Source organism: Lolium rigidum, chromosome 2 (assembly GCF_022539505.1).
Source record: "Lolium rigidum isolate FL_2022 chromosome 2, APGP_CSIRO_Lrig_0.1, whole genome shotgun sequence".
Classification (NCBI taxonomy): Eukaryota; Viridiplantae; Streptophyta; class Magnoliopsida; order Poales; family Poaceae; genus Lolium; species Lolium rigidum.
Genome location: NC_061509.1, coordinates 266,699,237 through 266,726,215, shown reverse-complemented (window position 1 = coordinate 266,726,215; position 26,979 = coordinate 266,699,237). Strand labels below are relative to the sequence as shown.

The window sequence follows — 26,979 nt, the reverse complement described above, 5'->3', positions numbered from 1 at the left end:
CTACTCGCGCCGGTCCATTCACCTGGTGTGGCCATAATCCTTTGAAAGATACCTTTCCTGATATTTTCAATATCTGCAATGAGCAAAGTATTACAGTTGTTGGTGTTGCTGCTCTTGGATGGAACTTCACATTTAGAAGATACTTATCTCCTGATCTGCTTGCTCAAACTCATGGCCTCCTTGGCATTATAAGGCAAATTTTTATATCTCAGTAAAGATACAAACCTTTTTGAAAATGGACAAAGAATGGAATTTTTCTGTGAAGTTAATGTACAACCACCTTTGCAGAAATGGAGCTGATAGATCCTTCACGCACTTGTGGAAAAGAAAAAATCCTTTGAAAATAAAAATTTGATTATGGTTGATCTGACATAATGCAATTGCTACAAAAGATAACATGTTAAAGAGAAGATGGATTGGGAGTGCTTCCTGCTAATTCTCCCACAAAGATGAATCCATTCCTCACCTTTTCTTTGAGTGTGTAGCAACTAAATATGTTTGGAGTACTGTGGGCATGGCTACTGGAGCATCTGATAGGGCTAGGAGCTTCACTCAGTTCTTATGGCGGTTCTCCAGATACGTTTCGCCTAGTAGAAACACCCAAATTGCCGGGCTTGCAGCTATTTGTTGGGCCATTTGGAAGTTGAGAAATAGAGCCTGTTTTGAGAAAAAAAGCTCATCAAAACTCCTAACGAGCTAATTAGTTTCTCTTCTGTCTTTATGAATTACTGGGCAGGTCTCCATAATCCTTCTGATGCAGAAAATATCAGAGCTGGGGCGGATGGTCTTCTCCGATTGGCTACTGCTGCTACACCTACTTTAACATAGAGACAATCTACCAGGAGGGGCACTCGGCCGATCCAAAGGCAAGGGGGAGAACCTGATGCTGATGAAATGGATACGGATGAGGATGGCGCCTGACCACCTGTTGGATTTACCCCTGCTATTTCCCTAGAGTAGCTTTGCTTCGATCTGAGAGGAGTTGTTTAGATGTATGCCCCTGGCTTTTGTTTTGTTTCTGGTCCTGTAATATGGCTTAAAAACCTCTATGAACGCTAGCAGTAGGCGGCCATCCCCCCTTTCTCTTCTCGCTACCTTTGAACCTGTGTTTTCCGTTATCGGGATGGTAATGAAAATCGATCCCTTATTGGATCGCTTGGAAAAAAAATGTTACTGGGCCGTAAGGAGCGGCCCGTGAAGCATCCGCTTCTGGCGGCCCGGCCCGGTGTATAGGAGATCTCTCGACCCTCGGTATTCGCCAAGATAAAGAAAAAAAAAGTATCATTCCCCAAAATTCGAATTCCGGTTGCGACCCGGCGAGTCCCCATTTTTCCTCTTCCCATCCCCTCCGCGCCGCTCCTCCCAAATCCAACTCCGGCGCGCCTCCACCTGGCCGGCGCGGCCGCGCGCCGCCTGATCTCCTCGCACCCTCGCCGGTGGGCAGCTCCCCGCTCGTGCCCGGACCCGCGTTCATCTTCTGGTTCCGCGCCGGCCACCCTCCGCCATGGCCGCCGCTGCCGGTAAAGCTCCTCTCTCACCCGCAACTCCCTAAATTCCACAGCGAGCACCTCTCGTGGCGCACCATCTAATGCTCAGCTCCCCCACCTAACCAGGAGCGGCGCTCGGTGGCCTGAACCCGAAGCCGAAGCAGAAGCCAAACCCTAGCGCCAGCCTCCCGTCGCCGGGGAAGCCCGTCGCGCTGGCCGACATCACCAACACCGGGAGGCCCAACCCTCCCAGATCCGTCAGCGTCGGCGATGTCCTCAAGGTAATCCCGCCCCCCACCCACGCAAAACAGCACCCTCCCTTACAACCTATGCAGCTGCCCGTTCCGATCTCCGTGCTGACTCCTACGACGGATTCCCTCGCTCGCTCGCGCAGGAGAACGCCAGGCTGGTCCAGCTGCTCGCCCAGAAAGACCAGCTGCTTGCCCAGAGAACGTACGTGTGCCTTGCCCCTCCTTGCTCCTACCAAAAAGGGGCTGTGTCTGATGTTTCTCAAGCACTAACCTAGTTTCTGATTTTGATGCCTTGTCCGCAGCAAGTTCATTGAGAAGAGCAGCATCGAGATGAACAAGTTCCGCTCCGCGCTCAACACGTCGCGCCAGCAGAACCTGAACCTTGCGCGGGCCAATTCTCAGATCACTGCGGTTCGTCTATTTCTCGTCATCTCCATTCTTTGATACATAGCTTTAGCTGTTACTACGACAAAATCTAGTGGAACTAGCTGAGTTGCCAAACCAAGCAGTCACATGCTTACCGTTTCAATTACACCTGTGAACGAGAATCAAAGAGAACTGCTGTTCTATATGCATTGAATTGAACTAAGTTCGAAGAGAGAACGTTGAGAAAATAATGGACATCTTTACTTTGTATTTACCAACGAAAGCACAACACATAGTCACTTTGTTTTGTAGTGTTGGTGTAGCCACTTTCTGATCTATCTATGGGTTTTGTGCTTCTCTGCAGGAACTGAATCACGCGAAAGATCGAGTAAGCTGCCACTGCTTCTTCTCCTTTTCTGATTTTCAACTGTCTTTACTCATCAGCATCTAGGTTACTGATTTGGGGAATTATTTGTGGATGTACATTGCAGCTAAAGGTACTGCAGCATGAGCTTGCATGTGCAGCAATAGTGTGTAAATTAAAGGGTTCAGGGCTCGAGGTAAAGTAAGATTGTAAGACATGGCTTAACTGAATTTCCTCTTGTTACAGACAAATTTATTATTTCCTTTCCAACCTTCACTAATTGCAGCGAAAGAGTAGCACTGCTAACGACCAGCTGCAGAAACAAGTTACTTCACAGGTAGCTGGCACAATTCTCAAATTAAATGGTTCACCATTTTCATCCATAATTCTAAGATCTCTTAATTGAATTATTAAGGAGGAGGTAGACGCTGCTCCATTTGAACTTGCTGCAGTTGAGGCTCATCAAGCTGATAGTAAGGCCACCAGTGCTGATGTGCACCACTCAGTTGAGACACAACGTAAACCTCACTCTTCTTCCTTTCTTATATTTTTTTACAACAATTGCATTTTATGGATCCAAATTGCCCTAGTTATATATATTATTCATTTCTAATTTACCTCAAGTTGTGCACTTATATAATCCCCAGTATCATTTTCCTGTCAATTTCTTCACAGCCTCTATACCATGTAGTACAGTCCTTGAGGAAGCACTACCGGCTAAAACAAATAAGAGGTATTGTTGACTGTTTACTAATCCTTAGAAGCGATGGCAACTGATAGCCTTATTTACCCAAACGAATTTCTATTCATTCAGGACATCAGTGAGTCGGCGCACAAGTAAACGAAAGTCAGAATCATGCGAAGGTACAAAAGACACCACCACAGTTCAGCCGAGCTACAAGCCTGATATGCAACCCCCTGAATCATCGCAGCATGAGGATCAGAGGTAGTATTTGCTTAGAAAAATGTGTTCATGCTGCAGTACTATCTGATTCAAGGCTGATCACTGTTTTGCATATGTGATCAGAAACACGCTACGCAGAAGGTCTTCTAGACTGAACCCAGGATCTTATGAAATGTCAGAAGTCTCTTGTGAGACCTTGCATATGGACACTGATGTCCCTTCATCTTCTAGTTTTAGTGTTCCAGAACTAAACAATGCAAACGACATGGTAAAATATTGCTATTGCATTTCTGTTTTTTGTTCCAACTTCCAACGGTTAAGCTTCAACAGGGTAATTCTCATTCCTTGTTATATTTTTTTGATATAATGTGCAGCAGGGGGCAACACAAGGCAACACAGCAGGGCATAAAGTAAAAACTTCAGTACTCAATGTAAATTGGTTCCACTCTTAGACTCAGCTTGTAGTTAATGATGTTGTAGCTTGAGTTTTAACGTCTCATAGCCTGATTGTATGATTGTGTCAGGAAAATCAAAATGAGATGAATAAGCAACCAGAACAAGAAGTGATTGTGGAGGTATGCAGTACAGTTTTTCAGTATTTGATCAACATGTCTACTCATGTAGGAGTCTTAATCCTTATTACAAGTTTACTTGTTTCCTACATTGCTACTAGGAGGGCACACAAGAAGTAGATTCAAGGGTTGCTGCAGTCGGGGACCTCGAGGCACATCAAAATGACGATAAGGCCATGGATGCCAGCCCAAACAATTTACCGGAAACTCAGTGTAAATTATCTGTCTTTATCTACCCTTCAAAGACTTTGCTGATGTATTGTGCTCATCTTAGACTCTTAATTACTGCGATCCTGCATTTGTTTGTCGGTCCAAAACTTCATGTTTACGTCAGTTTCGAGGATTCAAGCATAGTATGCGCATCTAAAACTTCACGTTTACGTCAGTTTTGAATGGAAGAATTTCGTAGTATGCAGGAAAATTTAAATAGAAAGTACATTTGTTTGTCGATGCTCACATGTACAACTTTGTTGTGCTGTAAGTTCAATATTTCAAATCCGAACAACAGTGGCCAAACTACTAGCTAACTGTATCCTTTTAGTATTCTTAATCTTTGTATTGAAATAAGAAATAAATCTTACTGTAACTGCAATTCCTTTTCAGCATCTCCACAATATAATATTAAGCATCCAGTCCCACCCGAGAAGAGAGCAAACAGGAGGTATGACCCATCATCATAGTGATATTTGAGATGCACTCAATAGTACGTAGCGCAACCTACCCAACCAATATCGAGTTGACTCCGGATGTCTGTGTGTAGGGTTGCCAGTAAGCGGAAGCTGGAACCATCTGAAGGTCAGAAAGACTCAAACATAGAGGAGGGCATTACTGCCAAACTTCACTCAACTTCCAGCGAACCACCGCATCATGAAGACATGAGGTAAAATCTCTGCCTGATCACCTCTATGTGCCTTTGAGGCTTCGACCGATGCACGTGCTTTCTGAACAGAACATGATAACCATGGTTGGCATAAACATCTGCAGAAAATCTAAAAGGCAAAAATCGTCAAGATCAAACCCAGTATCTTGTGAGGTCACAGAGGGCACTCTTGAGACGGCGCAAGAGGATATTGTTGCCCCTTTACCTCCTTCCAGTTCAAAAATCTCTACCGAGCAGAGTGAAACGGGGAAACAGAATGCTCGCCGTCCTTCGACGGAACCTCCTGAAGAGCAGGCGGCAGGGAGGTCTTCAGTGGAGGTGACTGGTAGAAGGTCTTCCATGCGGGGAGCAGCAAAGGCTGTCTCTTACAAGGAGATACCACTGAATGTGAAGATGCGACGACCTTAAGTAGCACCTAGTAGCATATGGAGAATCTGACTACTGGCAGTGTCTTTTTTTGGAGTAGAATCATGTTTGCTGTATGCTTGTAGCCTGTTGTTCTCCCCGCGAGGGAAGTATCATGTTATTATTTAGCTATAGTGGGGACGGACTGTACATCCCACCCTTTAAAACTGACCATGTCAATTTGTCACATATATGACCCAGCCCGGAATGGCAATGCTAATTGAAACCGGGTACGCATGTTCTGACGGTGTAATATCGCTGCCAACATTAATGGGATTAGTTGTGTTATTTCTTTAGCTGAAATAAAAGTAGTGATGTTCTCTCTGTTTCATTTTAAGAGATCTTGTGTTAACTGGTATTTTGGCATGAGCACTGAGTCCCAGCAGATCATGTTCAAGCTTCTGCTTGCCTTTATCGATACCAGGTTTAACACTGCACCACAGTGCTGCCTGATAAAACTTCAGTTACTTCGATAATCATAGAATATTCCATTTTACAGAAAATTAGGCAAAACTGTGCCTCAAATCTTCCCTAAGGCATCCCACGCTGTGGTGATTAGAGCATCTCTAGCAAACTACCTGAAGACACAAAAGTTGGATGTATGTTGCTCCAGCAGAGTCCTATTCATCTGGCCTTCTCAATCAGGTGCAATCGTCTGGCAGTTCAATCGGATTGATTACATGTGGTCACCATGCATGACAGAGGGCAATTATGAGGCCCATCGGCGGTAATATATGAGAACCTGCTATCATGCGTCGAAGGATTTCGTCATCTACAAGCACTGGCCAAGAGACAAGAACCTGCTAGTGGCTTCAAGATTCTCCTAAATTTTCTGGCTCCAAATTTGGTGAATGATGTAAGCATATTTGCTAGCTATGAAGTACTACATCTTATTGTAAAAAGAGAAGATGTACAAGCTGCATTGGGAGGAAAGTTAAGAATCCAGAGTGAAACAAAAAAGATGATCGGTATGCAAGCACCTCTACAGGTATACCATAGGCTACAAAAGATCACACAAAATATATCACCGTGGTCTATAACTAGCTCAAAAATGTTCTCAACTGTTTGACAGATAGTGAAATGCAACAGCTACTACCGCGACGAACGCAACCTTTAGTAGTAGTTTTAGCCCTGCTGGAGATACAGGCGAGGATTCTGAGTTTGATGGATCGGCCTTCTGACCCCTTAGCCTAGCTATCAACATAGGAATGAGTGCAGGCCTTGAAGCTGTTACAGAATTGAGATTAGTTAGAACATTTATAAAATTTGAGAAGTCAATACTAACATGTAATGTTGAAATAGCCACTTAGACGTGCTACAAGAATAAAGATCGAAGGATGAAGTTGCTCACGCACACAAAATGTGCAAGGTCGGTACAGTAAGTTTCAGTGCCATTATTGTGTCGGCAAAAATCTGTTTTAGTGTTCCAGTTTTAGAAGCAACTAGGTGGATGGATCAATGCCATAACATAAACATATAACAATTATAAATATTGTCTAGATAAACTACTGTAACTCTATCTAATTTGTTCATGTTCATGTGTTATTAGTGGAAACAGGAACTGTTCAGATCAGCAAATACAATTGCAATTATATGCAAAAACATGATAACTCTGCTAAATCTAACCGAGCCTTGCAACTTTGATGATGTAAAATCCTACGAAACTGTACTGGAAAGTTACTTGCTCTGGGTAGTGCAGGGCTATACTGAACTCAACTCTAACATCACACACAGTCAGACAAAACAAACAAAACCAAATATACGATAACAGTGTAATTTTATAGCTGTTTGCTAAGTAATATATTCCTAAATTAAATAATCGACATTATATCTTGCAGACAACCTAGTGTCCATAAGAACATATATTTGTTAAAGGAGTATACCATCCCCAAACATGTAAAACCAAACTTTATTCAAACTAAGAATTCTCTATTTTTGGCCAGTCCATCAAACCCTTATCAATCAATTCATCAACATAGTTTATTTCTTATGCTCCATCATTGTACAAACCATAAAGTAGAACTGAAATGGAAAACCCCATTACACACTGTTAACTTAAGACAAGAAAAAAGTTGCGGTGTAGTCTGATTCAGCTTGCAAGTAGAACTAACAATTGTTGACTATAATCCGATCCGAGCACACCTTATTTCTGGCTCATGTTAATGCACACCTTCTTTCTGGTTCATGTTAATGTAGAAAAACTGTTCGCTTGGAAACAAGGCTACCATGTATGTAACACGAGGAAATCAATGGGTTCTATGTTATTGTGATACTGATAACTAATGATCATATCAATTATTATTTTTTGCAGTTAATAGTGTGAGCAATCCTAGCACACAAAACAGCTCAGACCTATTTTCACATTTGAACTCAATTAGTTTTGAAGGAAAAACATGTATCATCAACCACTCCATAATGGCTACTGTCTAAATAGAGCAACTAACTTCACATTTCATACCCAGATGAAGGGAAATCATCAACTACCTCATCATATGAAGATTAAAGCGAGCAAATTGCTACTTTGTAATGGCATCACAGAAAAATAAAGACATGAACCAAGTACATAATTACCTGCTTTTTTCAACTTGCTCTCTTCCTCACCAATTCTTCGTCTCAAAGCATTAAGTAGTGACCCGAAGTACAGAGCCAGGACAGTGCAAGTGAAGGTGATAACATTATACGGCATGCTGAAATCAGGAGTTGTCAAGGGAACAAGCAGCACTTCTGTGTATGATTTCACAACATTTTCTTCCTGCAGCACACAATAACATTGCAATGAGAAAATCAAAGCAGAATATCGAAAATCCACAAGGTACTAGAATCCTATATTTACCTTAAAATTTTCTAGCAAAGGTGATACAAACATTGGATCTGTTTCGGGATATCTTCTGCTAGAATTAAACTCAGGAAAGCTAACCAACGCTGATGGAATATCAAATCCTTGATTAGCATCAGGAGGGTATTCATCTATGTGTAGGAATCCCTGAAAATACATATACTCATGTAAGATTGCCATAAACAAATAAAATGAATATAACACAAAATGGAGAATGCACAATGGGCAGAAAAAAAAAAGACATGTCCAATAGTAAAATGCCAGGAAAAAATTCATTTCCTAACCAAAAGGATGACATATTCAGGCAATTAAGCATCAGAGCAGACCTTGTCAAAGTCCAATATCAAGGTAGCTGATTGCATGCCGCAAGGAAATCTTAGCAGCATCTCCAGCGTTCCAGGCGAAAGTTTGTCTTCTGAAGGAGTGACATGGATCATTTCAAGTACTTCTGGTATAGCCTTGCTGCTCCCGTCAATGAAAATTTGTAGGCTATGATAAAAGACCTTAACATACCATGGAAAAACCTGGAGAACTACAGCCTTTAATGAACAATCATTTGAGCTGCCACCCAACTGCTTGTGTAAATCAGTGGATAGAAATGACAGAGCAATAGACCCTCTTTCGTTTCCACTGCCCATAAGAAATCTTCTTGCATAATATGGTGCGGGGGAGCAAGACCATATGAGGGGAAGCTTCCAAGTTATGCCCACATCCAAAGGCTTATCATCATTGTAGTTACCAAGATCATATTCATATAATGACGATGATTGGACGTCCAAGTGATCCAATTCTTTGAGCACCCTGTCAGGGGCGGTGGAAAGTTCAAAGAATTCATTGCTCCAAGAAACTTCTGGCCCCGATTCGGCAAGTATGCCTTTCTCAATCTCTACAAATATCCTGCTGGATTTAGAAACGAGACATTTCCCGGACAATTTCCTGTTGAACAGATGCTCCAAGGACCAGCTAGGCTGAGGTTTTCCATCAGCAGAATGTAGCTGCTTACCCCTAGCCGTATTTGGTTGCAGCACAACCGTCAGTGACTGATCAAGAACAATGCCTCCTGTCTTGGACGTTGTTAGCTTGAGCTTCTGTGAATGGTAGTACCCTTTATAAATCGAAGGCCTGTACAGCAAAGAGGCAATGCCAGCCTTGTCACGGCACGGAAGAAGCTTCAGCCAAGGTGTGAGGTTCTCGGTGCAGACAGCTTCACGAGGCAAGGCACCGTATCGGAGGTTGCCTTCATTCGATTTGAATCCCCAGCGAGGAGCCGAGAAGGCGGTGGAAGACTCTAGGAAGTTGATGGACGCGCAGAACAGGCCTGACAGCGCGTGCGTGAGGTTCTTCCATGTGCCATCAATCTCGGAGAGAGGAAGGTCGAAGACCGCCCATAGCTCCACACCGGGGGGCTTTGTGTTTGTTGACAGCGGATCATGTCCGCCCCACGTCTCGTAGTTCCACCTCCCCTGCGTGAACGATAGCTCCAGTTCGCTGATATGGAACTTCTGGACCTGGTTTACAACAGGGCATGGTGTTAATTAGTAGTAGCTCCGGCATTAGACTGGACTACGATAAGGTATGGGGATTCGCCGAGATGGTGCATATAGCAGTCAAGATCCCCATCTAGCCTCAACTAGTGTACAATGGATCTGCTGCAGAAGCTAATACGCACCATCTTTTGCAGTAGATTCGTTGTACATAGCAGCAGTTGTTGGACAAGATCAAATTCAGGTTCAGCAGAGCTACATGATGGGTTTAAATCGCTTGATTGATTTGTGTATCCCGTCCATTCTTTTGCCGGACAATTAAATTAAACATAACGCAACGCAGCCCAGCGCAGGGCAATTAGAACAGGAACCCTAGGAGCGGTGGCCGGAGATGTGCGTTTGAGGCTTGAGGGGGAGTACGCACCAGGTGGGAGATGGCCTTGGGGAAGAGGTGGTGGTGGCGGCCGGGCGCGGGCGTGGAGGAGCGGAAGTGGAAGTGGGCCAGCGCCTTGCGGTCGGGCAGCGGCCGCAGGAGCAGCTCCTCCGTGAACTCCTCCTCCGCCGCCGCAGATGGCGCCGGCGCGGCGGCGGCGAGGAGGAGGAGCAGGAGAGAGAGGGCCAGCAGCCGCAGCGCGGGCGCCATTAGCGCCGGCCCCGGGGTTGGTTTCTTGGGGGTCGTGGCTCGCCGCTGGGACTACCTGATACTTCAGTTCATCAGAGAATCATCCGCAGTCCGCACTGCGGTGCTGGCGCGCGCAGTGAGTCGCCAGATGGGGGAGGGAGGGGGCACTGGAGGCCGGCGGCCGGCCTCCTCCTTTCTCGCCGGCGCGGCGGCGCTTGTGTCAAGGGGAAGGGAAGGGCAGGATCAGATCCGTGTTTCCCAGAAGCGACAGGGAGGGGTCTTTCAGTTTCAGTGCAGGAGGTGAGGTAAACTCTAACTACAGTACACTTCATTAAAAATCCATTTCTTGGAGTACTACAAGGATGGTCTGTAAAACATTCTGTGTATTTAAAGATGACTGCTTTCTTTCATAGATCTCTTATAATGCACTTTTTATATTCTTATATGTTGTTCCTTTTTCTTTGTACAGCACAAATTGGAGTGTAGACGAATTGGAATAGCTTTTTTTTTTACAATTAATACCATGATATGTTTATAGAACCAAATAGTAAATGATAAAGATACGAAAATATCTCTAACGATTACAAAATAAAGTTAAAAAGAAAATGTCTGAATTAGTGGCTCTTTTGAATGTTGGTGGAAGAGAGGGGAGAGCGGTATTAGTAAGGTCATACAGACAAGCGGTTGCACACACCAAGGAGGAGGCGGTGGACTACGCGCAACTTGGGTGGTTTTGCGCAACAGGATACAAGTATATTTTCTCAAATTTGATTATGAAGGATGGTTTTAGGGAAAATATGTAAAAAAGTAGAGATGTTTTAAATATATGGTAGAGTAAATTTTTTTTTATAAGATATGTTTTAAAAAATATGCTAGGGTGCTTCAAGGTCTTGGATGCGGGCAACTGTAAAGGTTGTCTATCTCGTAAGGGCACACGAGATGGGTATTTCGATATACATATGTACACTTACTTTTTCGGAGGGATGGGGAAACAAGTTTTCATATGTATAATTTTAATAGAAATGCTTCGATATCCTCTTGGCTTGGTCGTGGACATCTTTTATTTTCCCACCTCTCTCTTGTCCTTCCGTGGACGCGATGCAAACAGAGCGCCGGCAGCGGTGACGTTGTTGCGAAGGGTGTGGAGTGCAAGTGGTCGGAATGGCCATTGTGGGATAGGTCGTTGTTGAGGGTGCAAAGGGAGGTCGAGCCGCACCACCGGGATCGCCGGAGCTAACTCGCGCGCCAACCCCTACCACCGCTACTTCCACCAGTTGATGTGTTGGAGGAGATTCTACACGTCAAGTCATCACGCCACATTTGGTAGCACCTGATGCTTCGGCGAGCCAGTTCCATCGGAGAGTCAAGGACAATGAGGTTGGTGCCTCCAAGTTAGAGGCCAGTGTTTTTGGGGAAAAAATAGAATAGCAAAAGGTGTTTTTGAAATACTACAAGTGTCTATCATTTTTGTTGAGTAAGCACGAGTAAAATTATGCAATAATTTCTAGTCGTACGATATAAAGACTTTCTACAATGCTGCAAACATGCCTCTAGGATATTGTTTGCGCTGGTTTTTTATGTTGCAGATGGTCAATGTGGATTTCTTGCATACGTCGGCTTAGTTACTACCGGGACATGTTGGAAATGTTGCAACATTAATTTGCAAAAAAAAAGGTTGCAACATTTTCGCAAGTTTTACAGATCACACAAAAATATCGAACACACATAAAATAAATGTAAAGGTTCGGTGTTGCATTCTCCATTTCTTCTCAAAGTCTAGGTCTCACAGTTAGCTGAGATCCGAGGGTTTGGGAGGTGCTGATTTACCCCAATATCTGACGGCTAAGCACTGGCATAACATTCAACGAACAAAAAAAAAACCCTGGTTCCCAGTTACCGCCGATGTCGTGCGACATGGAAACCTCCCCTGGGCGTCGCCGTCCGCCGCCGACCGGGAAGTCCTCACGCCGTAACAGGACGTCAAAACTCCAGCGGTATCCCGTCTGCACCTCCACTGGCCGGAGGGGTCGAGGCCAGAACTGACCAAGCTGCGCAAGCCGGCCGTGATCACGGTCAACGGCGACTGCATTCTCTTCGAGGCGTTTGTCCCCCTCAGCTATGGCTTCTCATTCGACTACCCCATCGACTACTTCGTCTACACGGCCTCCCGCTCAGATCAGACGCCCCCGTCGCTCACGCGGCTCCCACTCTGCGACATCGGGGGCATCATTGACCCAGAGGTGGATCGGTGGTACTCGCTGTACCACAAGCAGCAGCAGCGGCAGATGTGGAGCGAAGACATCGGCCTGTTGTGCCGTGGCGGCGGCAAGTTCACTGTTGCGGAGCTCAAGTACAACGGCGAGCTCTGCGTGCTGCACCATTCGCCTGATGAAGATGACGAGCAGAGCTGGGAGCTTCAGAAAGTGCAGATGCCTTATATATGGTCGTGACGGCACCCCAGCAATCCTGTTAGGCTCCTGGAAGACAGACGCCGTCCTCGCCTTCGGTGGCCGCTACCTGTGCTGGGCCGACTGCTACCTCGGCCTGCTGTTCGTCGACGTCCTCGACGACAACCATACACAGCCACCGCGTTACGTTCCGTTGCCTGAAGGCCTTGATTCCCATCGTGTGCACGCTGACCCAGACGAGCCCGAACCAGCTCGTCACGTGTGCGTCGTCGGCACCGCCGTGATCAAGCTCATCGCAGACGAGGGGCATGGTTCGGGCTCGTCTGGGTCAGCGTGCACACGATGGGAATCAAGGCCTTGCTTGGGGGCGTTGGGGCTTAGGTACCACCTGGAAGACCAACTTTCGGCCTTGGACCGGGCAGACGAGGAGTATTGGCGCCAACGGAGTCGGGTGCAATGGACGCTTAAAGGGGACTCGTGTACGGCGTACTTCCATGCCATTGCGAATGGGCGTCGGCGGAAGTGCGCGATCCCCAAGCTGATCACGGACCAAGGGGAGGTCCATGAGCAGCGGGAGCTTATGGAGCACATCTACCTGTTTTACCAGGGGCTCATGGGATCGAAGGGGGAGACCAGGAGGTTTGCCCTGGGACCAAATCTTTGGGATGGAACCAAAGGGTGTCGCCGGAGGAAAATCGGGACCTCGAGCTGACTTTCACCGCGGAGGAGCTGGATGAGCTGCTAGCAGGCATGAAGCAAGACTCGGCGCCGGGCCCAGACGGTCTCCCGGTGCTCTTCTTCAAAAGGTTCCGGGGAACCCTTCGAGGACCGATCCTTCAGATCCTCAATGACTTTGCCCTAGGGAGGGTTGACGTGGCGCGTCTTAATTACGGGATCATCACCCTGATTCCCAAAGTGAAAGGGGCAGATAACATCAGACAGTTTAGGCTGATTACGCTCATCAATGTCATTTTTAAATTTCTGGCTAAGGCATACGCTTCTAGGCTAGCTCCGGTGGCGCATAGGGTTATAGATTGTTGCCAGTCCGCTTTCATCAGAGGGCGCTGCCTACACGAGGGGGCTCTTGCCTTACATGAGATTGTGCACGAGTTACACGTCAGGAAGCAAAAGGGTTTGCTCCTGAAGCTTGACTTTGAGAAGGCCTATGACAGGGTCAACTGGGACTTTCTGCAGGAGATTCTACTGAGGAAGGGGTTCTTTGCGATGATGGTTCATCTCTTGATGCAGTTGGTCAAGGGGGGCCAAACTGCGATCAATGTTTACGGGGAAATAGGGCATTTCTTCCGGAACAAGCGCGGAGTGAGACAGGGAGACCCACTCTCGCCGATTCTCTTTGATTTCTTGGTGGATGGCCTGGCGGCGATCATCACCAAGGCCAATTCCGCTGGGCATGTCAAGAGGCTGGTGTCACATCTTATCCCAGGGGGGGTGACACAACTGCAGTATGCGGACGACACCATGATCTTGGTGGAACCCACAGGGGTGGGCATTGCGAATCTGAAGACCCTGCTTCTTTGTTTTGAAAACATGTCGGGTCTGAAGATCAACTTCGACAAGAGCGAGGTAGTGGTCATGGGGGTCTCCAGGACAGCCCAACAACGGGTGGCCAACCTCCTCAACTGTCGCCTGGGCAAGTTCCCGATTAAATATCTGGGGCTACCCATTAGCGATAAACCGCTTAGGGTAGCGGACTGGGGCTTCCTCCCGGAGGTCGTGGCTAGTAGGGTCGAGCCATGGCAGGGGTTGTATCTCGGGGCGGCTGGGCGCCTAGAGCTTACCAACTCGTGCCTGTCTAGTCTGCCGCTGTTCGCTATGAGCATGTACTTGCTTCATGACGGCACACACAAAGCTATGGACAGACCGCGCTCACGCTTCTTTTGGGAGGGCGTGGGGGATAAACGCAAGTACCACATGGTGGACTGGGCCACGGTGTGCAAACCCAAAGTGCTGGGGGGCCTAGGGGTTATGAACACCAAATCCGTGAATATCGCCCTAATGGTGAAATGGATTTGGAAGCTCTACCACGGAGCGGAAGCTCTATGGGCAGACCTGATTAGGGCGAAGTACTTGCGGGGCAGGGATCTCTATGCGGGAGAGGTCCCAACTCATGGCTCACAGTTCTGGAATGCGATACAAAAGGTTAAATGACATTTCAAGCTTGGGGCCAAACATTCGGTTCGAAATGGGAGAAGGACCTATTTTTGGACGGACTGGTGGACTGGCAACGGACCACTCAGGGCGAGATTTCCCAGACTCTTCAGCTGTTGTGAGTCACCGTTCATCACCGTCGATGGAGCAAGGGTGCTCGATGGGGTGCCAGGGGAATGGCGCCTCCGCTTCAGGCGACAATTTGGCCTCGCCGAGACGGTGGAGTGGGACAACCTGTGCAGGGAGGTACAGGGACTTCCGACTAGCTTGGAAGACAACGAGGTCTCCTGGGCCTTGGAGCCGTCAGGCATCTACTCCACTAGCTCTGTCTATGCCAAGTTGGCGCAAGGGCGGCGACTGCGTCTTTCAAGGAGGTTTGGAGAACCAGAGTACCACCTAAGATTAAGGTGTTCCTCTGGCAACTGATTCGTGGGCGGCTGCCCTCGGGAGAGCAGCTGCTTAAGCGGCATGGTCCTTCCAATGGGAAGTGTGCGCTTTGCGGTGCCTGGGAGGACTGTAACCACATCTTCTTCACCTGCCCACCCGCAAGACTTATGTGGGCTGGGGTGAGGGAGCTTCTTGTGTGCGACTGGAACCGGCAGGGGCAGGGGATTTCATCGCACTCGCTCAGGGCTTGTCTAACCCCCTCCGTAGGCTGGCCTGGTTCACGTTTGCGAATCTCAATGCTGGACGCTTTGGAACATACGTAATAAGTTAGCGATTGAGGGAAAGCTGATCGGCAACCCGGCTTGGAGGGTACTGGTCAGACCGAGGGACAGGGACTTGCTGGACTTGGCGGTTGGCAACGTCAGGCGGCTCTACGCTCGGACGCGGTCTGAGGGGACATGAGGACGACATCTCGACCTTGATCATCTACGGAGACCTTTGAGGCTTGCGAGGGGTCCGGGGTGTGTGTGCTTTGTCATGTCATGATGTGCATTGCTGGGAGCTTGATGTGTTGTCTTGCGTTAGAACTTTGGTTTCTCGTGTGGGTGTGGAGTTGTATCGTACGTTACCATGAGTGTGGCTTTATATATAAAGCTGGGCCGGAGGGCCTTCTATTTAAAAAATCAAGCTCATCAGTGTGCATCCCCAGAGTTCTCGTAGCTCTGATGATTTGACCATCAAGGTATGGACTCTGACGAGCTTCAAGAAGATGCGATGGGAGAATGTCGCCGTCATACACGGCACGGACGTCTATGCTGCTCTTGGCTCTGACAAGCGTCTTCCATGTCTGACCCTGCCACAGTTTCCTCTCCTCAGCTTGGCTAACTCCGATGCTATCTACTTCCAGTTGAACGAGAGAGACCGCTCCTGGCTGGTTGAGGTCAACATGAAGAAGAAGCACTTGGGGCGGTCGCCCTCTATGTCAACAACGAAGAGGCTGACCACAGGAACAGGACAGTCAGTTCCTTTATCCCGTTCACCCGGTATCTGACGGAGCATCACATCAAAACCCTTGAATTGAAGCAAATTAGAGCGGACACAAATAGGTGATCGGTGGAAGATAGACTGAAGACCAGCCAGTCTGGTTCGGCAGAATTGAGAGAGCTACAAATAATTTGTATCATCAGTAACATGTAGTTGTGGTTTCCATCCTATGGGACAACCTAGTGGGCGACGAGTGAGTTTTTGGTGCACTGTGAACCTAATTATATATCAAAGGAATTTATTTACTGGAGGTATGTCTCTGTTTCGAATAATCTTGAGGTATGCCAGTAGCAACAACCAATGTTCCTGTGCTGATGGTACACACAAGTGCTGCTGCCAACATTATAATGATTATTATTATTATCGATAATGTTGTTTTATTTCAGTTTGGTTGACTTACTCTGGGATTTAGTGTTAGTTGGAAATGATGTGATCAATAATTGATAATTGTTATAGGCTAAATATGTTAGTTAACTTTTCTTGTGCAATCATGCTAGACTGCTCAACATTTTAACAGTCTAATGCTATTCATGATCCACCGCTCCCATCAAGCCATATAGTTGTAAGTTTCAGATCAATTGATTTGGATGGTATTATAACCTGTAAGTTTCATATTACCTGCAGGTTTCCTTTTTCCTGCTTGTTCTGTTCGCTATCAGCCTCGCTACTGCATTACAGTTAATTGAAAACCTGAATAAGTACTACAGGCAAAATGAGCAAGAACATATATCGGTAGTGATCAACTCCAGTTACATTGATTGATAATACCAGAACAGTGTTTCTCTTACAGGAGAAAAGAATGGGGGCAAAAAAACATCACATATTGAGCCTCAAAGCCCCCTGGATGCACGCTACTACCACCCTTACCGACCTCTCAAATTATTTACAGGTGAGATCTTCAGGGTTCATCGGTTTATTCTCGGGCAACAATAGCCATTTGCATGTCGACGATCAATCAATGGACAGACAAGCAGCAGCAGGACCCGCAAATCGCTACGTACAGTTAACACTCAACAATGTAGAACAAACACCGACAAGAAGAGGCGGCAACAATGGCGCGCCGCCACCATCACTGGCCTTCCAGGAGCACCCTGAGGTTATTGAACCCCTCAGCAGAGATGCTCCGCTCGACCCTGCCCCTGCTGGCCACTCTGATCTGCGGCGGGGCTTCCTGGTGGAAGGAGACCATCACCGCCGTCAAGTTGTCCGTAGCGCCCCGTCTGATCGCCTCCTCCACGATCTGCCTGCAGCACCGCCGCAGGTCGTTGTGCTCCTGGAGCCGCTGCCGTGCGAAGTCCACAGAGTTCTGGTTCGAGAAGTAGTCCCAGATGCCGTCGCTGCCAATGATCAAGAACTCATCGTCCTTAGTCAGCGTGATCATCTTAAGCTCCGGCTCTGCGCTCAGCGGGCCACCCGGCTCGCCCGTCTCCTTCAGGCCGTCAAGATGCCAGTCGCCGAGCGCTCTGGTGACCGCAAGCTGGCCATTCAGATAGCCGTCGTCGACGTATCCGCCTAGTGATTCGACGCGTTTTCTTTCATGGAGAGAGCAGGTTCTGTGGTCGTTGGACATTTCAACTGCAATACCGCGCCGGGAAAGGACTGCCCGGCAATCACCAGCATTAGCCACAAGAAGAGATCTGCACAAGAAATGTGTGTAATTAGCATTTCTGATAACTTGGAATCTAATGGTAAAAAAGAAATCTGCAGTAGAAAGTACGAAGCCTAAGTTCAAATGATACTAAATGACGCATTGGGAACACAGTGAAAAACTGTACTAAGACTGAAGAGACCTGCTACTAGTACATACTTAAAATGCCAAGGAACAAGTTTACCTACTGTCAAACTCCAGTACACTGCTGCATTAACTATAATGTTCTATCATCAATGAAATGATAAGGTTAACTGAGAGAGCCTGGATGTGCATGTGACAGAAATAGTACCTTCCAAAAATCATTGCTGTAAGCGCAGTTGTTCCAGACGAAAGTCCATCGTGGATAGAGCACTTCTCTGCAAACTGACTATCAGTTTGCACAAACGACCTCCTGACTACCTTCTCAAGCTCAAGAGGAAAAGCAGCATCTTCCACGATGACCCGTGGCAAGTTGTCACGAACATACTGTGCAGCATCTTTTCCACCATGTCCATCAAATACCTGAGAATTGTAAGGACAGGACGACGTTAGAAATTCGAAAATACAATATTTCATGATCCTTCTGACTAGGATGAAGAACTATCTAAATACTATTGCTACAGAAGGAAGTTAATTACACATAAAGAAGACAATGGTGAACATTTTACTATTACATAGCCATGTTTTAGAAATTGAAGAATGGAAATGGTAGAGTAGATAAACAATTACCCCATAGAAAGAAATAACTTCATCATCTGCAGTCTTATAACCAAAACTCTTTGCTAGGTTGGGGATGCAGACATGCGTATCTTCCATGTATTCACGGCCACCAATGTCAGACCAATCCCCTGATCGGATAGCTGGGGAAAAATTGTGCCAACTCTCGAAATCGAGTAGCACTGTGTTCTCAACAACTCTTTCCATCTGCAGATTACCCAAAAACCGAAATATATTAGATAAGAAGCAAGCCTGATATTAACGCAGGGTACTGCATAACCGTTATAAAAGATGCTGCTAGGTTACATGAATATTCACCTAGTTTCAACTCTGCAAACAACTCTAATTGCATAAATAACATAGTCACCATCACATAGAAAGTGGACGACTTACAGTACAAATCCACCTAGCTGAAAGGGACACACAAACAGAACCCCAACTCAGTCAAGCTGGATACAAGTCAATCCCTTATTGGCCAAGGAAGGCCACCAGCAGCCATTTCTAGAAGGGGCAATCATAAACAAAAACCCCAAGCACAAGTGCAGAAACAGAAGCTCCGGTTGTTACTCCCTGTGGAAACTAAGCAGAGTAATGCAGAGCTTCCAGGTGCGCATCCTTGGGCACCACTCCATTATCCACTTACTTCTTGCAATGCAAGCTAAAGAGACAAAGCTACCTCATCATTATGTAATTCAGACCTATAAAGTTCACTAAGAAATGTCCAAAGGAAGGCGACGTGTCGTGCCTGGAGCTTGATAGCATGAAAAAGGCCAGCTTTCTCTTAGCCTCAATGCACAAAGTAGTAGAGCACTATCTGAACTTTACCGGTACTGGTTGTTCTAGTACTAGTAGTAGTATATCTAAAGATCATGGATGATTACATTTTTGTCCAACAATATATCTTTTTCCTAGGCTTTAAAAGGCTGTAAAGGGCACCACTCCTTTGGGTGCTGGGATTTGACCTCCATTCCACAAAGACACCAAGTCACATTTTTGAACTTTGCAGTAATGATTTTTTCTGTTTCTGTTTGATGTGAAAAAAGGAAGTACAGTACCACTCGGTAGAACCCTACCCGTCACATGCAAACATATCTCTCTCAGAGGAGATGGGACTAGGAGAGGATATGGAGCAGACACGTCGACTGAAAATCCCACAGGATTTGATCACAGAATCAGAAGGTACAGCATGAGACGACCAACAATGCGACGCACAAACGGACAGACAGGAGTAGGGCGACGTCCACGGGCCAGGACAACAAGAAAGATTTTGCTTTTGCAGCAGGCCGCTAAAAATCCTACTAGCTAGAAACTTCTTAAATTCGCAAAACAAAATAAAAAAAAGCTAGAAACTTCTTGGCCGCTGGCCGAACAATTCAAAGCATATTCCTCATGTTCACACCTTCTGCACGAGGGGAGAGTTTTTTTTTTGGCTGGTGAGGGGAGACTGGGAGAGTACTGACGATAAGATAATGGAGTTCAATAATACCATTGTAATATCTCCCAGTCGCCGTTACTAAACTAGTACCAATAATATCTCATACAGGATTTAAGGAAAGTAACTAGAAGCACACGCGAAGTGTGTGCGCGAAGCAACCGCGGCTAGAGTGTTTTTTTCTTTCTTATTCTCCTTACGACTGATCGATCATCCCTGACCGAAGGAACACGCACTAATCAATCAGCCACCACCAAAGATGATAAAACAGAGCACCGATTTTCATTTAGTTTCTTATTATTACGGGGAGAAGAAAATCATCGAATTCTCTCACAGCCAAATCGATCCATATACGAACGGACGAGAAATCGAACAAGAATCTGGACACAAATGAACTTCAAACATTGAATATTTAGAAGAATAAGAAAGAGGAGGAGGAGGAGCCTGGGGTTACGCACCGCGAAATCTGCCGGCCTCTGGATCTCCGCCTCCTCGAATCCCTCCACGCACATGTCCGGCTCGCCGCGAAACTTGCTCCTGTTCTTCTCCACCACCTCTCGCGCTCTCGCTCTCTGTGTTCCCGATTCGAAACTCAGCTGCAAGAAAGAGTCCTCGCCGCCCCCGCGCGCTCTGAGGATTATCGATCGGAACTAGTCGAGTCGAGACGAGACCGGGGCGGAGACGGAAGGCGAGCGGGACTCGGAGTGGAAGAAGATCCGCGCGCGGGAATATCTCTGCCTCTGTTCGATCGGGAAAGGAAAGCTGAGGAGAAGGATTTGCTGCTGCGTCTCTGGATTTTTGTCACGGACTCTCTCGCAACGGAGATGGAGGCGAGAGGAGAACGGCGAGAGGTATTTATTCGAGACGAGACGAGCCAGAAAAGGCACGTGCCGATTACAACCGCCAGGATTTTTTTTCTTGATTTATTTTTGGAGCTCATTTTCCACGGGCATGAGACCAGGCCCCACGTTGTCAGCGAGAGCGGCCGGTCAGAGCAGGAAGGATTTTCGGTCGTTTTCCGCGTGTAATTCGGGTTTCTTCACTTTTTGTTTCGACTGGTTGGGTTGTTGTAATTTGGGGAACGAGTTCATTAACCCACGTGTAGTGTTTCCTTCCAAGCTCCGTGAGAAAAATCGTGGGCTCGAGGAAAAACAGCTTGAACGTTTTTCTTTTGTTTTGAGGTGAATATTTTGAACGTTGAGCGTGGGTTTAAGATGCAGATATTTATTCTTGAGAGGAACATGCGAATTTAGTTAGTCAATTTAAGCACTTTTTTACTACCCCAATACACCTAAGCATGGAAGGTAACTGCAGGCATTTTGAATGTGCGTATTCCTTCTACTCTTTAGAATGGAGACATGATCTTCCGACTAAGTCGAATCCCAATTTGCACCCATTATTTTTCGGGAAAAGCTGTACCTCAATTTCGTACGTTTATATATAAAATTGCACATATGAAAAATGGGAGTATTTTTGAGAGACACGCTCACCCATTTTCTGAAACCTAGGGAAGCCAGGTGGAAACAATTCGTGAAGGGGGACGGAGAGTTCCGGGAACCAGACGATTCCCATAAACCTCACTCCCTACAACTAGCACATTTTCTTAGGAAGTAAACCACGAAATTCATGTAAGGCTCATTGATTTCAGGACTTTTGAAATCGAACCCAACCTAGTAATAACCTCATTTATTTTTTAGGGGGGAAGTAATAATAACCTCATTGTAGTTGCTAGACAATGGATTTCGCGCGCAAAGCATACTAGTATTACATCGGCGAGTATTGGTAAGCGTTTGTAGAGCCGAGGGTCAACGGCCGGTGGGCGTTTGTAGCTAGATGGTGTACGTAGGGACGCAGCGTCACACAATCCGCATTTGTGATGCAGGCAAGTATAGTCGGCCGGCATTCGGTCAACTATCCATCCAGCACACAAAGTATGTGGGCAATGCAACCACCACCACCCATCCGTCCATCCGGCGACGGTGGAGACAGGAAGATGCGCGACTCCACCACCACCTTGTCAACCCAAACGCAATTTCCATGGACGAACGAGCTAGAGGCAGGATAAGCTAGCATCAGCATGAGCGTCAGCAGGAGCTGCACGCGCACGTAACAACTCCAGTCTCCAGGCGCGATTAGTTTTTTTAATCAAATATTAGCAACACCGGCATCCTCATCGAGCTGAATCAGCGTTGCTGACATGTGGGCCCGGTTCGGCCGCTGGGCCCCGCGCATAGTCTGTTCGCGTGTGGCGGCGACGCGCGGGGACGACACGTACTCACGCGCGCGCGTGGCGCTGCCAGAAAGCCGAGGGACACGTGTGCAAGTTTCAGGAGCTCTCGCCTAGTCACCTGCGTATTTTCATCCCTGTCTTTGACACTTGACACGACACGGCCAAGCATAGCAATCGAGTTGCCCGACACGGCGACACGTTTGCTTCATCAGCTGACAGTATTTACTCTAGAAAGCGTCGTCTGGGCGAGGACACGTTTGCTTCAACTGACAGTTTCAGAATGTTTCGACATGGCGAGGACACGTCTGCTTTGGCTCTCTCTCCATCGCTAGCTAGCCCACTCCCGAGTACCGAGAGCATCTCCACTCGTATCCCCACAGAGCCCCCACGGTCACTTTTTTTCATCCAGACGGTGAAAAACGGCCCAGTCAGCCCCCGGTTCCTCGTTTTGATCCGGATTTGAACCTATTTTCGTCCGGACTCCCCATGCCATCCCGGCCCCTCGGGAGCGCTCGGGGACTCCGGATGAAGCTAAACCAACCGCCCACGCCCACGTGTCTCCTCTTTCGTCCGGATTCCCCGAACCGTTCTCTTTTTCCCCGAGAAACGCCGCTTGGGGAGCACACGACTGGAAATATACTGCCCCCCACGCCAAATCTTCCTCCAATCCGGACAAAAATTTCGCCGGATTTGGGCGTGGGGAGCGCCAACGAGTGGGGATGCTCTGACCTACGCGTGGAGGATCCGGCCGGCGGCTTAGAGCAAGTACAGTAAGGTCTAGTCAGCTGGCTACAAAGATTAAAATAATATATATGTGTCTAGTTGGAGGAGAGAGAAGAGGAGAGAGAATGTGAGTGAGCTCTTATGCAAGAGCTAGCTCTAGCACGTGCTCCTAGGCAAGGTGTGTGAATGAAAGGTGGGTCATCCATTGAAAAAGTAGTACATTTTTATAGCCAACTATTGTACTTATTGGCTATATGTTAACTATAGATAACATGGCATCTTGCTTATAGCCAACAACCGACTATACTATTGGAGTTGCTCTTACGCCTACCCACAGCGCTTTGCCGTGTAAACTCAACCGCTAGCTTGGTCCATCTAGATCCATACGAACCAGCTAGCTGAGGAGATCCAAGCCTTGTCTGATCCCCAACTTTACCAAGTACTCGTCAAGTTCACCAAGTAGTCGTCAAGCACAAAATCCCCTACTGTATTAGAATTGAAAACCAATAGTAAAATAAAAGCAAACTAAATATGCAGAAACGTAAAAATGATAAATATAATATGAGTGGTAAACTAATTGCTATGCAAAAGCAAAATGTCATGGTGATGATAGTGATGTGGACTTTCTAAAAGAACTAAATGCAAGTGTGAAACATAATTTTGTAATTTCGAGTTACTTAAGTGATGAAATCGTAAAGGTACGTAAATGCAAGTAAAACGTGTTTCTTGTGATGAAAAGAAAAGACTGGGGTTTATGCGTTCACTTGTACACTCTCTTATAAAAATGATGGAATAAAAAAATCTTTAAGGAAGACATAGTACTGGTGTGACATAAATATGTGTTTGATAACTATTCATGTGGAAACACAACCTATGGTTGAGATGAACCAACACATCTCACTAATACTCATCTACTAAGAGAAAACTCCACTAACTAAATCTAAGATGAACTAAGTATTGCATTTACTTATGTGGCATGATGTTGAATGTGCAACCTTAGAAATATGAGATCATCATTGTTGATCACTTAGTGATAGTAAAAAAAACATTAGAGATATACTATATCTTCAAGAATTTTTTGGAGTAGGGGGCAATGGCCCCCTCCCAAGTATGCTCCGCGCCTCCATTTCCGCTGACGACCTAGGGTACGTGTACGCATAAACATTGTGCTCCAACAATAGTTAAGGAGTGAGCTGAGGGTTAAGGACCGGCGGATGTTTGTAGCTAAAGTGTACGCAACGACATGCCACTTGATCTCCATGTTCGAATCGCGTCTACACTTAGGCGCCTAGCTACAACGCCCTATTACTTGCTCTTGCGGCCTAGCACTTGAGAATTTCTTGAAGAATGTTAATTATGAAAATATATGACTGGAGATTTTATTTGAAGTAATAGGCAGATGATGTTTTTTGGTAGAACATGAGCTTCCTTTTATTATTTTAGTGTTATATTTACTATTTTACGATAAATGGTTGATATATTTCTGAACATTGTACGAAATAGCGCATTCTAAAGTTACTTAATTATGTAAAAATATAGGATCTTATTTTAATAATTATTGAGTTTGAACAAAAATATGGCACATTTTGTAACCCGCATGCACCGGGGGGACCCTAAATCCTGGAGACGGGCCTGTGTAGCGACGGCACGGTCACACAATCCTCATTTGTGAGACTAGTCATAGTGGTGGTTAGTAATATATGTGTGATATCATGTATAAATTAAGTTGTAGACTCATCTTATCTTGTTAAGTTTGTGATACTTATGTAACATAGCTAGTTAACACAAACAAGTCTCTTCTCATCTAAGGGAACTACGGCTAAGCTAGCAAAGCCGACAGCCCCTTGCAGAGCACGGTACTGAGGGTGGGTCAGCGTCCGGTCGCATGGCGCGTGTGGCGGTGGCGACGCAAATTGACCCTGCCAGAAAGAGTAGATTATTTATTTCCCTCCACGGCGAAGCAATCGATCGAGTTGCCCGACACGTTTGCTTCAGCCTACTACTACTATTTTGGAAAGTTTCTTCTTGGCGAAGACACGTTTGCTTGCCTCGATCTGTCTCCCTAGCTCACTCCTGACCTTGTCATCCAAGAAACATCACACTTGAGATATTCCATTGACGCTCCCAACGAAAGATTCGACGTGCAGATGCTGATAATTGGCAAAAATTCCTTTTCGAAGTCAATGCTTCTCCTCTGTTGCCTTTGCAGCTGGGTGTGCTCTTTCCACTACACACACGCAGACACCAAATAATACGTTCGGTGCTGTACTTCTTGTTGAATGTAGATGGGCTGCAGCCCAGTAAGGCAGCCCATGTAGTCTACAATTCCTGAAATCTCAAGGCCCATCACGTTGGCAGCTTGGGACAGCCTTTGGGGACAAAGTTTAGTCCCACATTGCTAGTTGGGAGTGAGTTGGAGTGGTATATAAGGGCTGCTGTTCTAGTCATTCCAAGTGAGTGAGAATAGAAGGAGCCCTCGCGCACTCCTCCTCCTCCGCCCGCCCCGCCTCGTCGCGTCGCGCGTGACTCGAGTTCGAGTTCGAGTTCGAGACACACTCAAGGAAGGCTAAATTTTTGCTTGGTGCACCAACTGAGTTGGGTACGTGTCGACCTGCATGTGCATGCTCGCCGCGTGTCCCTGGTTTCCTACGCGTGGCAACGCGGTCGGGGCGGCTCTCCTCCCAGGCTATACAAGGAGACCGATCAGATCTGGAGAACAGTGCTCTTAGATCTCTCTCTCGCGAAGTTCCTTTTGCTGTGCTACTCTCTAGTCTTCCCCATCCCGGCGACTGCGTGCACGGCCGTCCGGGAGAGCGAGGCCTCCGAAACCCCGTCCGTTGAGATCCTGCACCGGGAGACGGGCGATAAGGTTTTTGGGGAGCGTCTCGGCGCGGCCCGCTCGCTGCTCGTTCGTCTTCTTCATCGACGGTTCGGCTGCTTCATCGACGGATCCGACTACACCATGGGCGACATCAACAACTCCCATGGTGGTGGTGCTGTCTGCTGCCTGGTGCGACCTTCCCGGTCGCGATGTACGTGCTTTTACTCTCCTACCTTGCACTGCTACTTATTCCATGTTCGGATCCGATGCATGTGCTTAGTCGATGTGTATGGTTAAGTATGCTTGTGCATCTGTAATCTTGCTTTCGGTAATTAAACTCACATGGAAATTGCCTAATAATCCAACAATCCAAAAACCTTATACGCATAGGCAATTTTCACCGTCCGGTTTTGCTCGATGCGCTCAAACCGAGCCCTTTTACGGGTTCTCATTTCAAGAGATGGCGGAGTAAAACCCTCTTGTGGCTCACTTCTATGGGCGTGCACCGAGTTGCGGAAGGTACTCCCGGAGGTCCGCTTACTCTCGACGAGGATAAAGCGTTCGGGGATGCCACCGTAATCTTTGTGGGTGCCGTCCTAAGTGTGCTTGGAGACAAGTTGGTTGATGCTTATCTGCACATACGAAATGGGAAGGAAGCTGTGGGATGCACTAGACGCTAAGTTTGGTGTCTGCCGATGCCGGAGGTGAGCTCGTATGCTATGGAGCGGTTCAATGACTACGGAATGGTTGAAAACCGATCCGTAGTAGAACAGAGCTCATGAGATACGGATCATGGCAAAGGAACTCGAGCTTCTCAAGTGTGTGCTACCGGACAAGTTTGTCGCGGGATGCATTGTCGCTAAGCTTCCCTCTTCATGGAGGAACTTTGCCACTTCTCTAAAACATCAGAGGCATGAGTTTTCTGTTGAGAATATCATGGGCTCTCTGGATGTTGAGGAGAAGGCGAGGGCAAAAGACAAACACACTGGAGGAACCGAGGGACGTTCTGCTGCCAATATGGTACAGAAAAATGCCCACAAGTCCAAGGGAAAGAACAAGGGAGTCTCCCGGACTACCAACTTCAAGAAGAAGGGGAAAACGGAGAAGAAAGATCCTTGCTGGGTGTGTGGCGAGACCGGCCATTGGGCTAATCGTTGTCCACAACGCAAAGGAAAGAAATGTCGAGCTGGACGGAACTCAAATTCTGTCGAGCATGGTCATTGGCAACACGAGAGGAAGGAACTACT

At 46.8% G+C, this 26,979-nt stretch overlaps 3 protein-coding genes across 3 annotated transcripts; 1 reads left to right on the top strand and 2 right to left on the bottom strand.

Annotated features, from left to right (window-relative positions):
- The first annotated feature begins 1,504 nt into the window (after positions 1-1,504).
- On the top strand, positions 1,505-5,520 carry LOC124690890 (shugoshin-1-like). Its single transcript, XM_047224216.1, has 17 exons — positions 1,505-1,520; positions 1,614-1,768; positions 1,882-1,940; positions 2,041-2,149; positions 2,469-2,492; positions 2,596-2,664; positions 2,755-2,805; positions 2,884-2,986; positions 3,144-3,201; positions 3,283-3,414; positions 3,496-3,640; positions 3,747-3,803; positions 3,897-3,947; positions 4,046-4,157; positions 4,548-4,605; positions 4,705-4,824; positions 4,929-5,520. Exons 1-17 carry the CDS (start codon positions 1,505-1,507, stop codon positions 5,230-5,232), a joined length of 1,623 nt encoding a protein of 540 aa, XP_047080172.1. The 3' UTR covers positions 5,233-5,520.
- Positions 5,521-6,122: 602 nt separating this feature from the next.
- On the bottom strand, positions 6,123-10,120 carry LOC124690889 (GPI transamidase component PIG-T; the record flags this gene model as incomplete). Its single annotated transcript, XM_047224215.1, has 5 exons — positions 6,123-6,456; positions 7,801-7,981; positions 8,063-8,212; positions 8,392-9,573; positions 9,974-10,120. Coding segments are annotated over 5 exons (1,830 nt in total), but the record flags the coding sequence as incomplete, so codon positions are not given.
- A 6,792-nt stretch (positions 10,121-16,912) lies between these two features.
- LOC124693395 (probable protein phosphatase 2C 27) lies at positions 16,913-20,768 on the bottom strand. The gene is made up of 4 exons (XM_047226873.1): positions 20,417-20,768; positions 18,539-18,733; positions 18,120-18,331; positions 16,913-17,816 (listed from the first exon to the last, which is right to left on the bottom strand). Exons 1-4 carry the CDS (start codon positions 20,468-20,470, stop codon positions 17,249-17,251), a joined length of 1,029 nt encoding a protein of 342 aa, XP_047082829.1. The 5' UTR covers positions 20,471-20,768; the 3' UTR covers positions 16,913-17,248.
- Positions 20,769-26,979: the final 6,211 nt, after the last annotated feature.

Bases quoted from the DNA above. Each gene is read 5' to 3' on its own strand.
- LOC124690890 (XM_047224216.1), top strand. The intron at 2,493-2,595 runs GTAAGCTGCCAC...TGTACATTGCAG, and splicing joins TGAATCACGCGAAAGATCGA to CTAAAGGTACTGCAGCATGA. The intron at 4,606-4,704 runs GTATGACCCATC...GTCTGTGTGTAG, and splicing joins GAGAAGAGAGCAAACAGGAG to GGTTGCCAGTAAGCGGAAGC.
- LOC124693395 (XM_047226873.1), bottom strand. From the start codon at position 20,470: ATGTGCGTGGAGGGATTCGAGGAGGCGGAGATCCAGAGGCCGGCAGAT. The intron at 18,734-20,416 runs GTGCGTAACCCC...GGTAATCTGCAG, and splicing joins AGAGGCCGGCAGATTTCGCG to ATGGAAAGAGTTGTTGAGAA. The intron at 18,332-18,538 runs GTAATTGTTTAT...TACAATTCTCAG, and splicing joins AAGTTATTTCTTTCTATGGG to GTATTTGATGGACATGGTGG.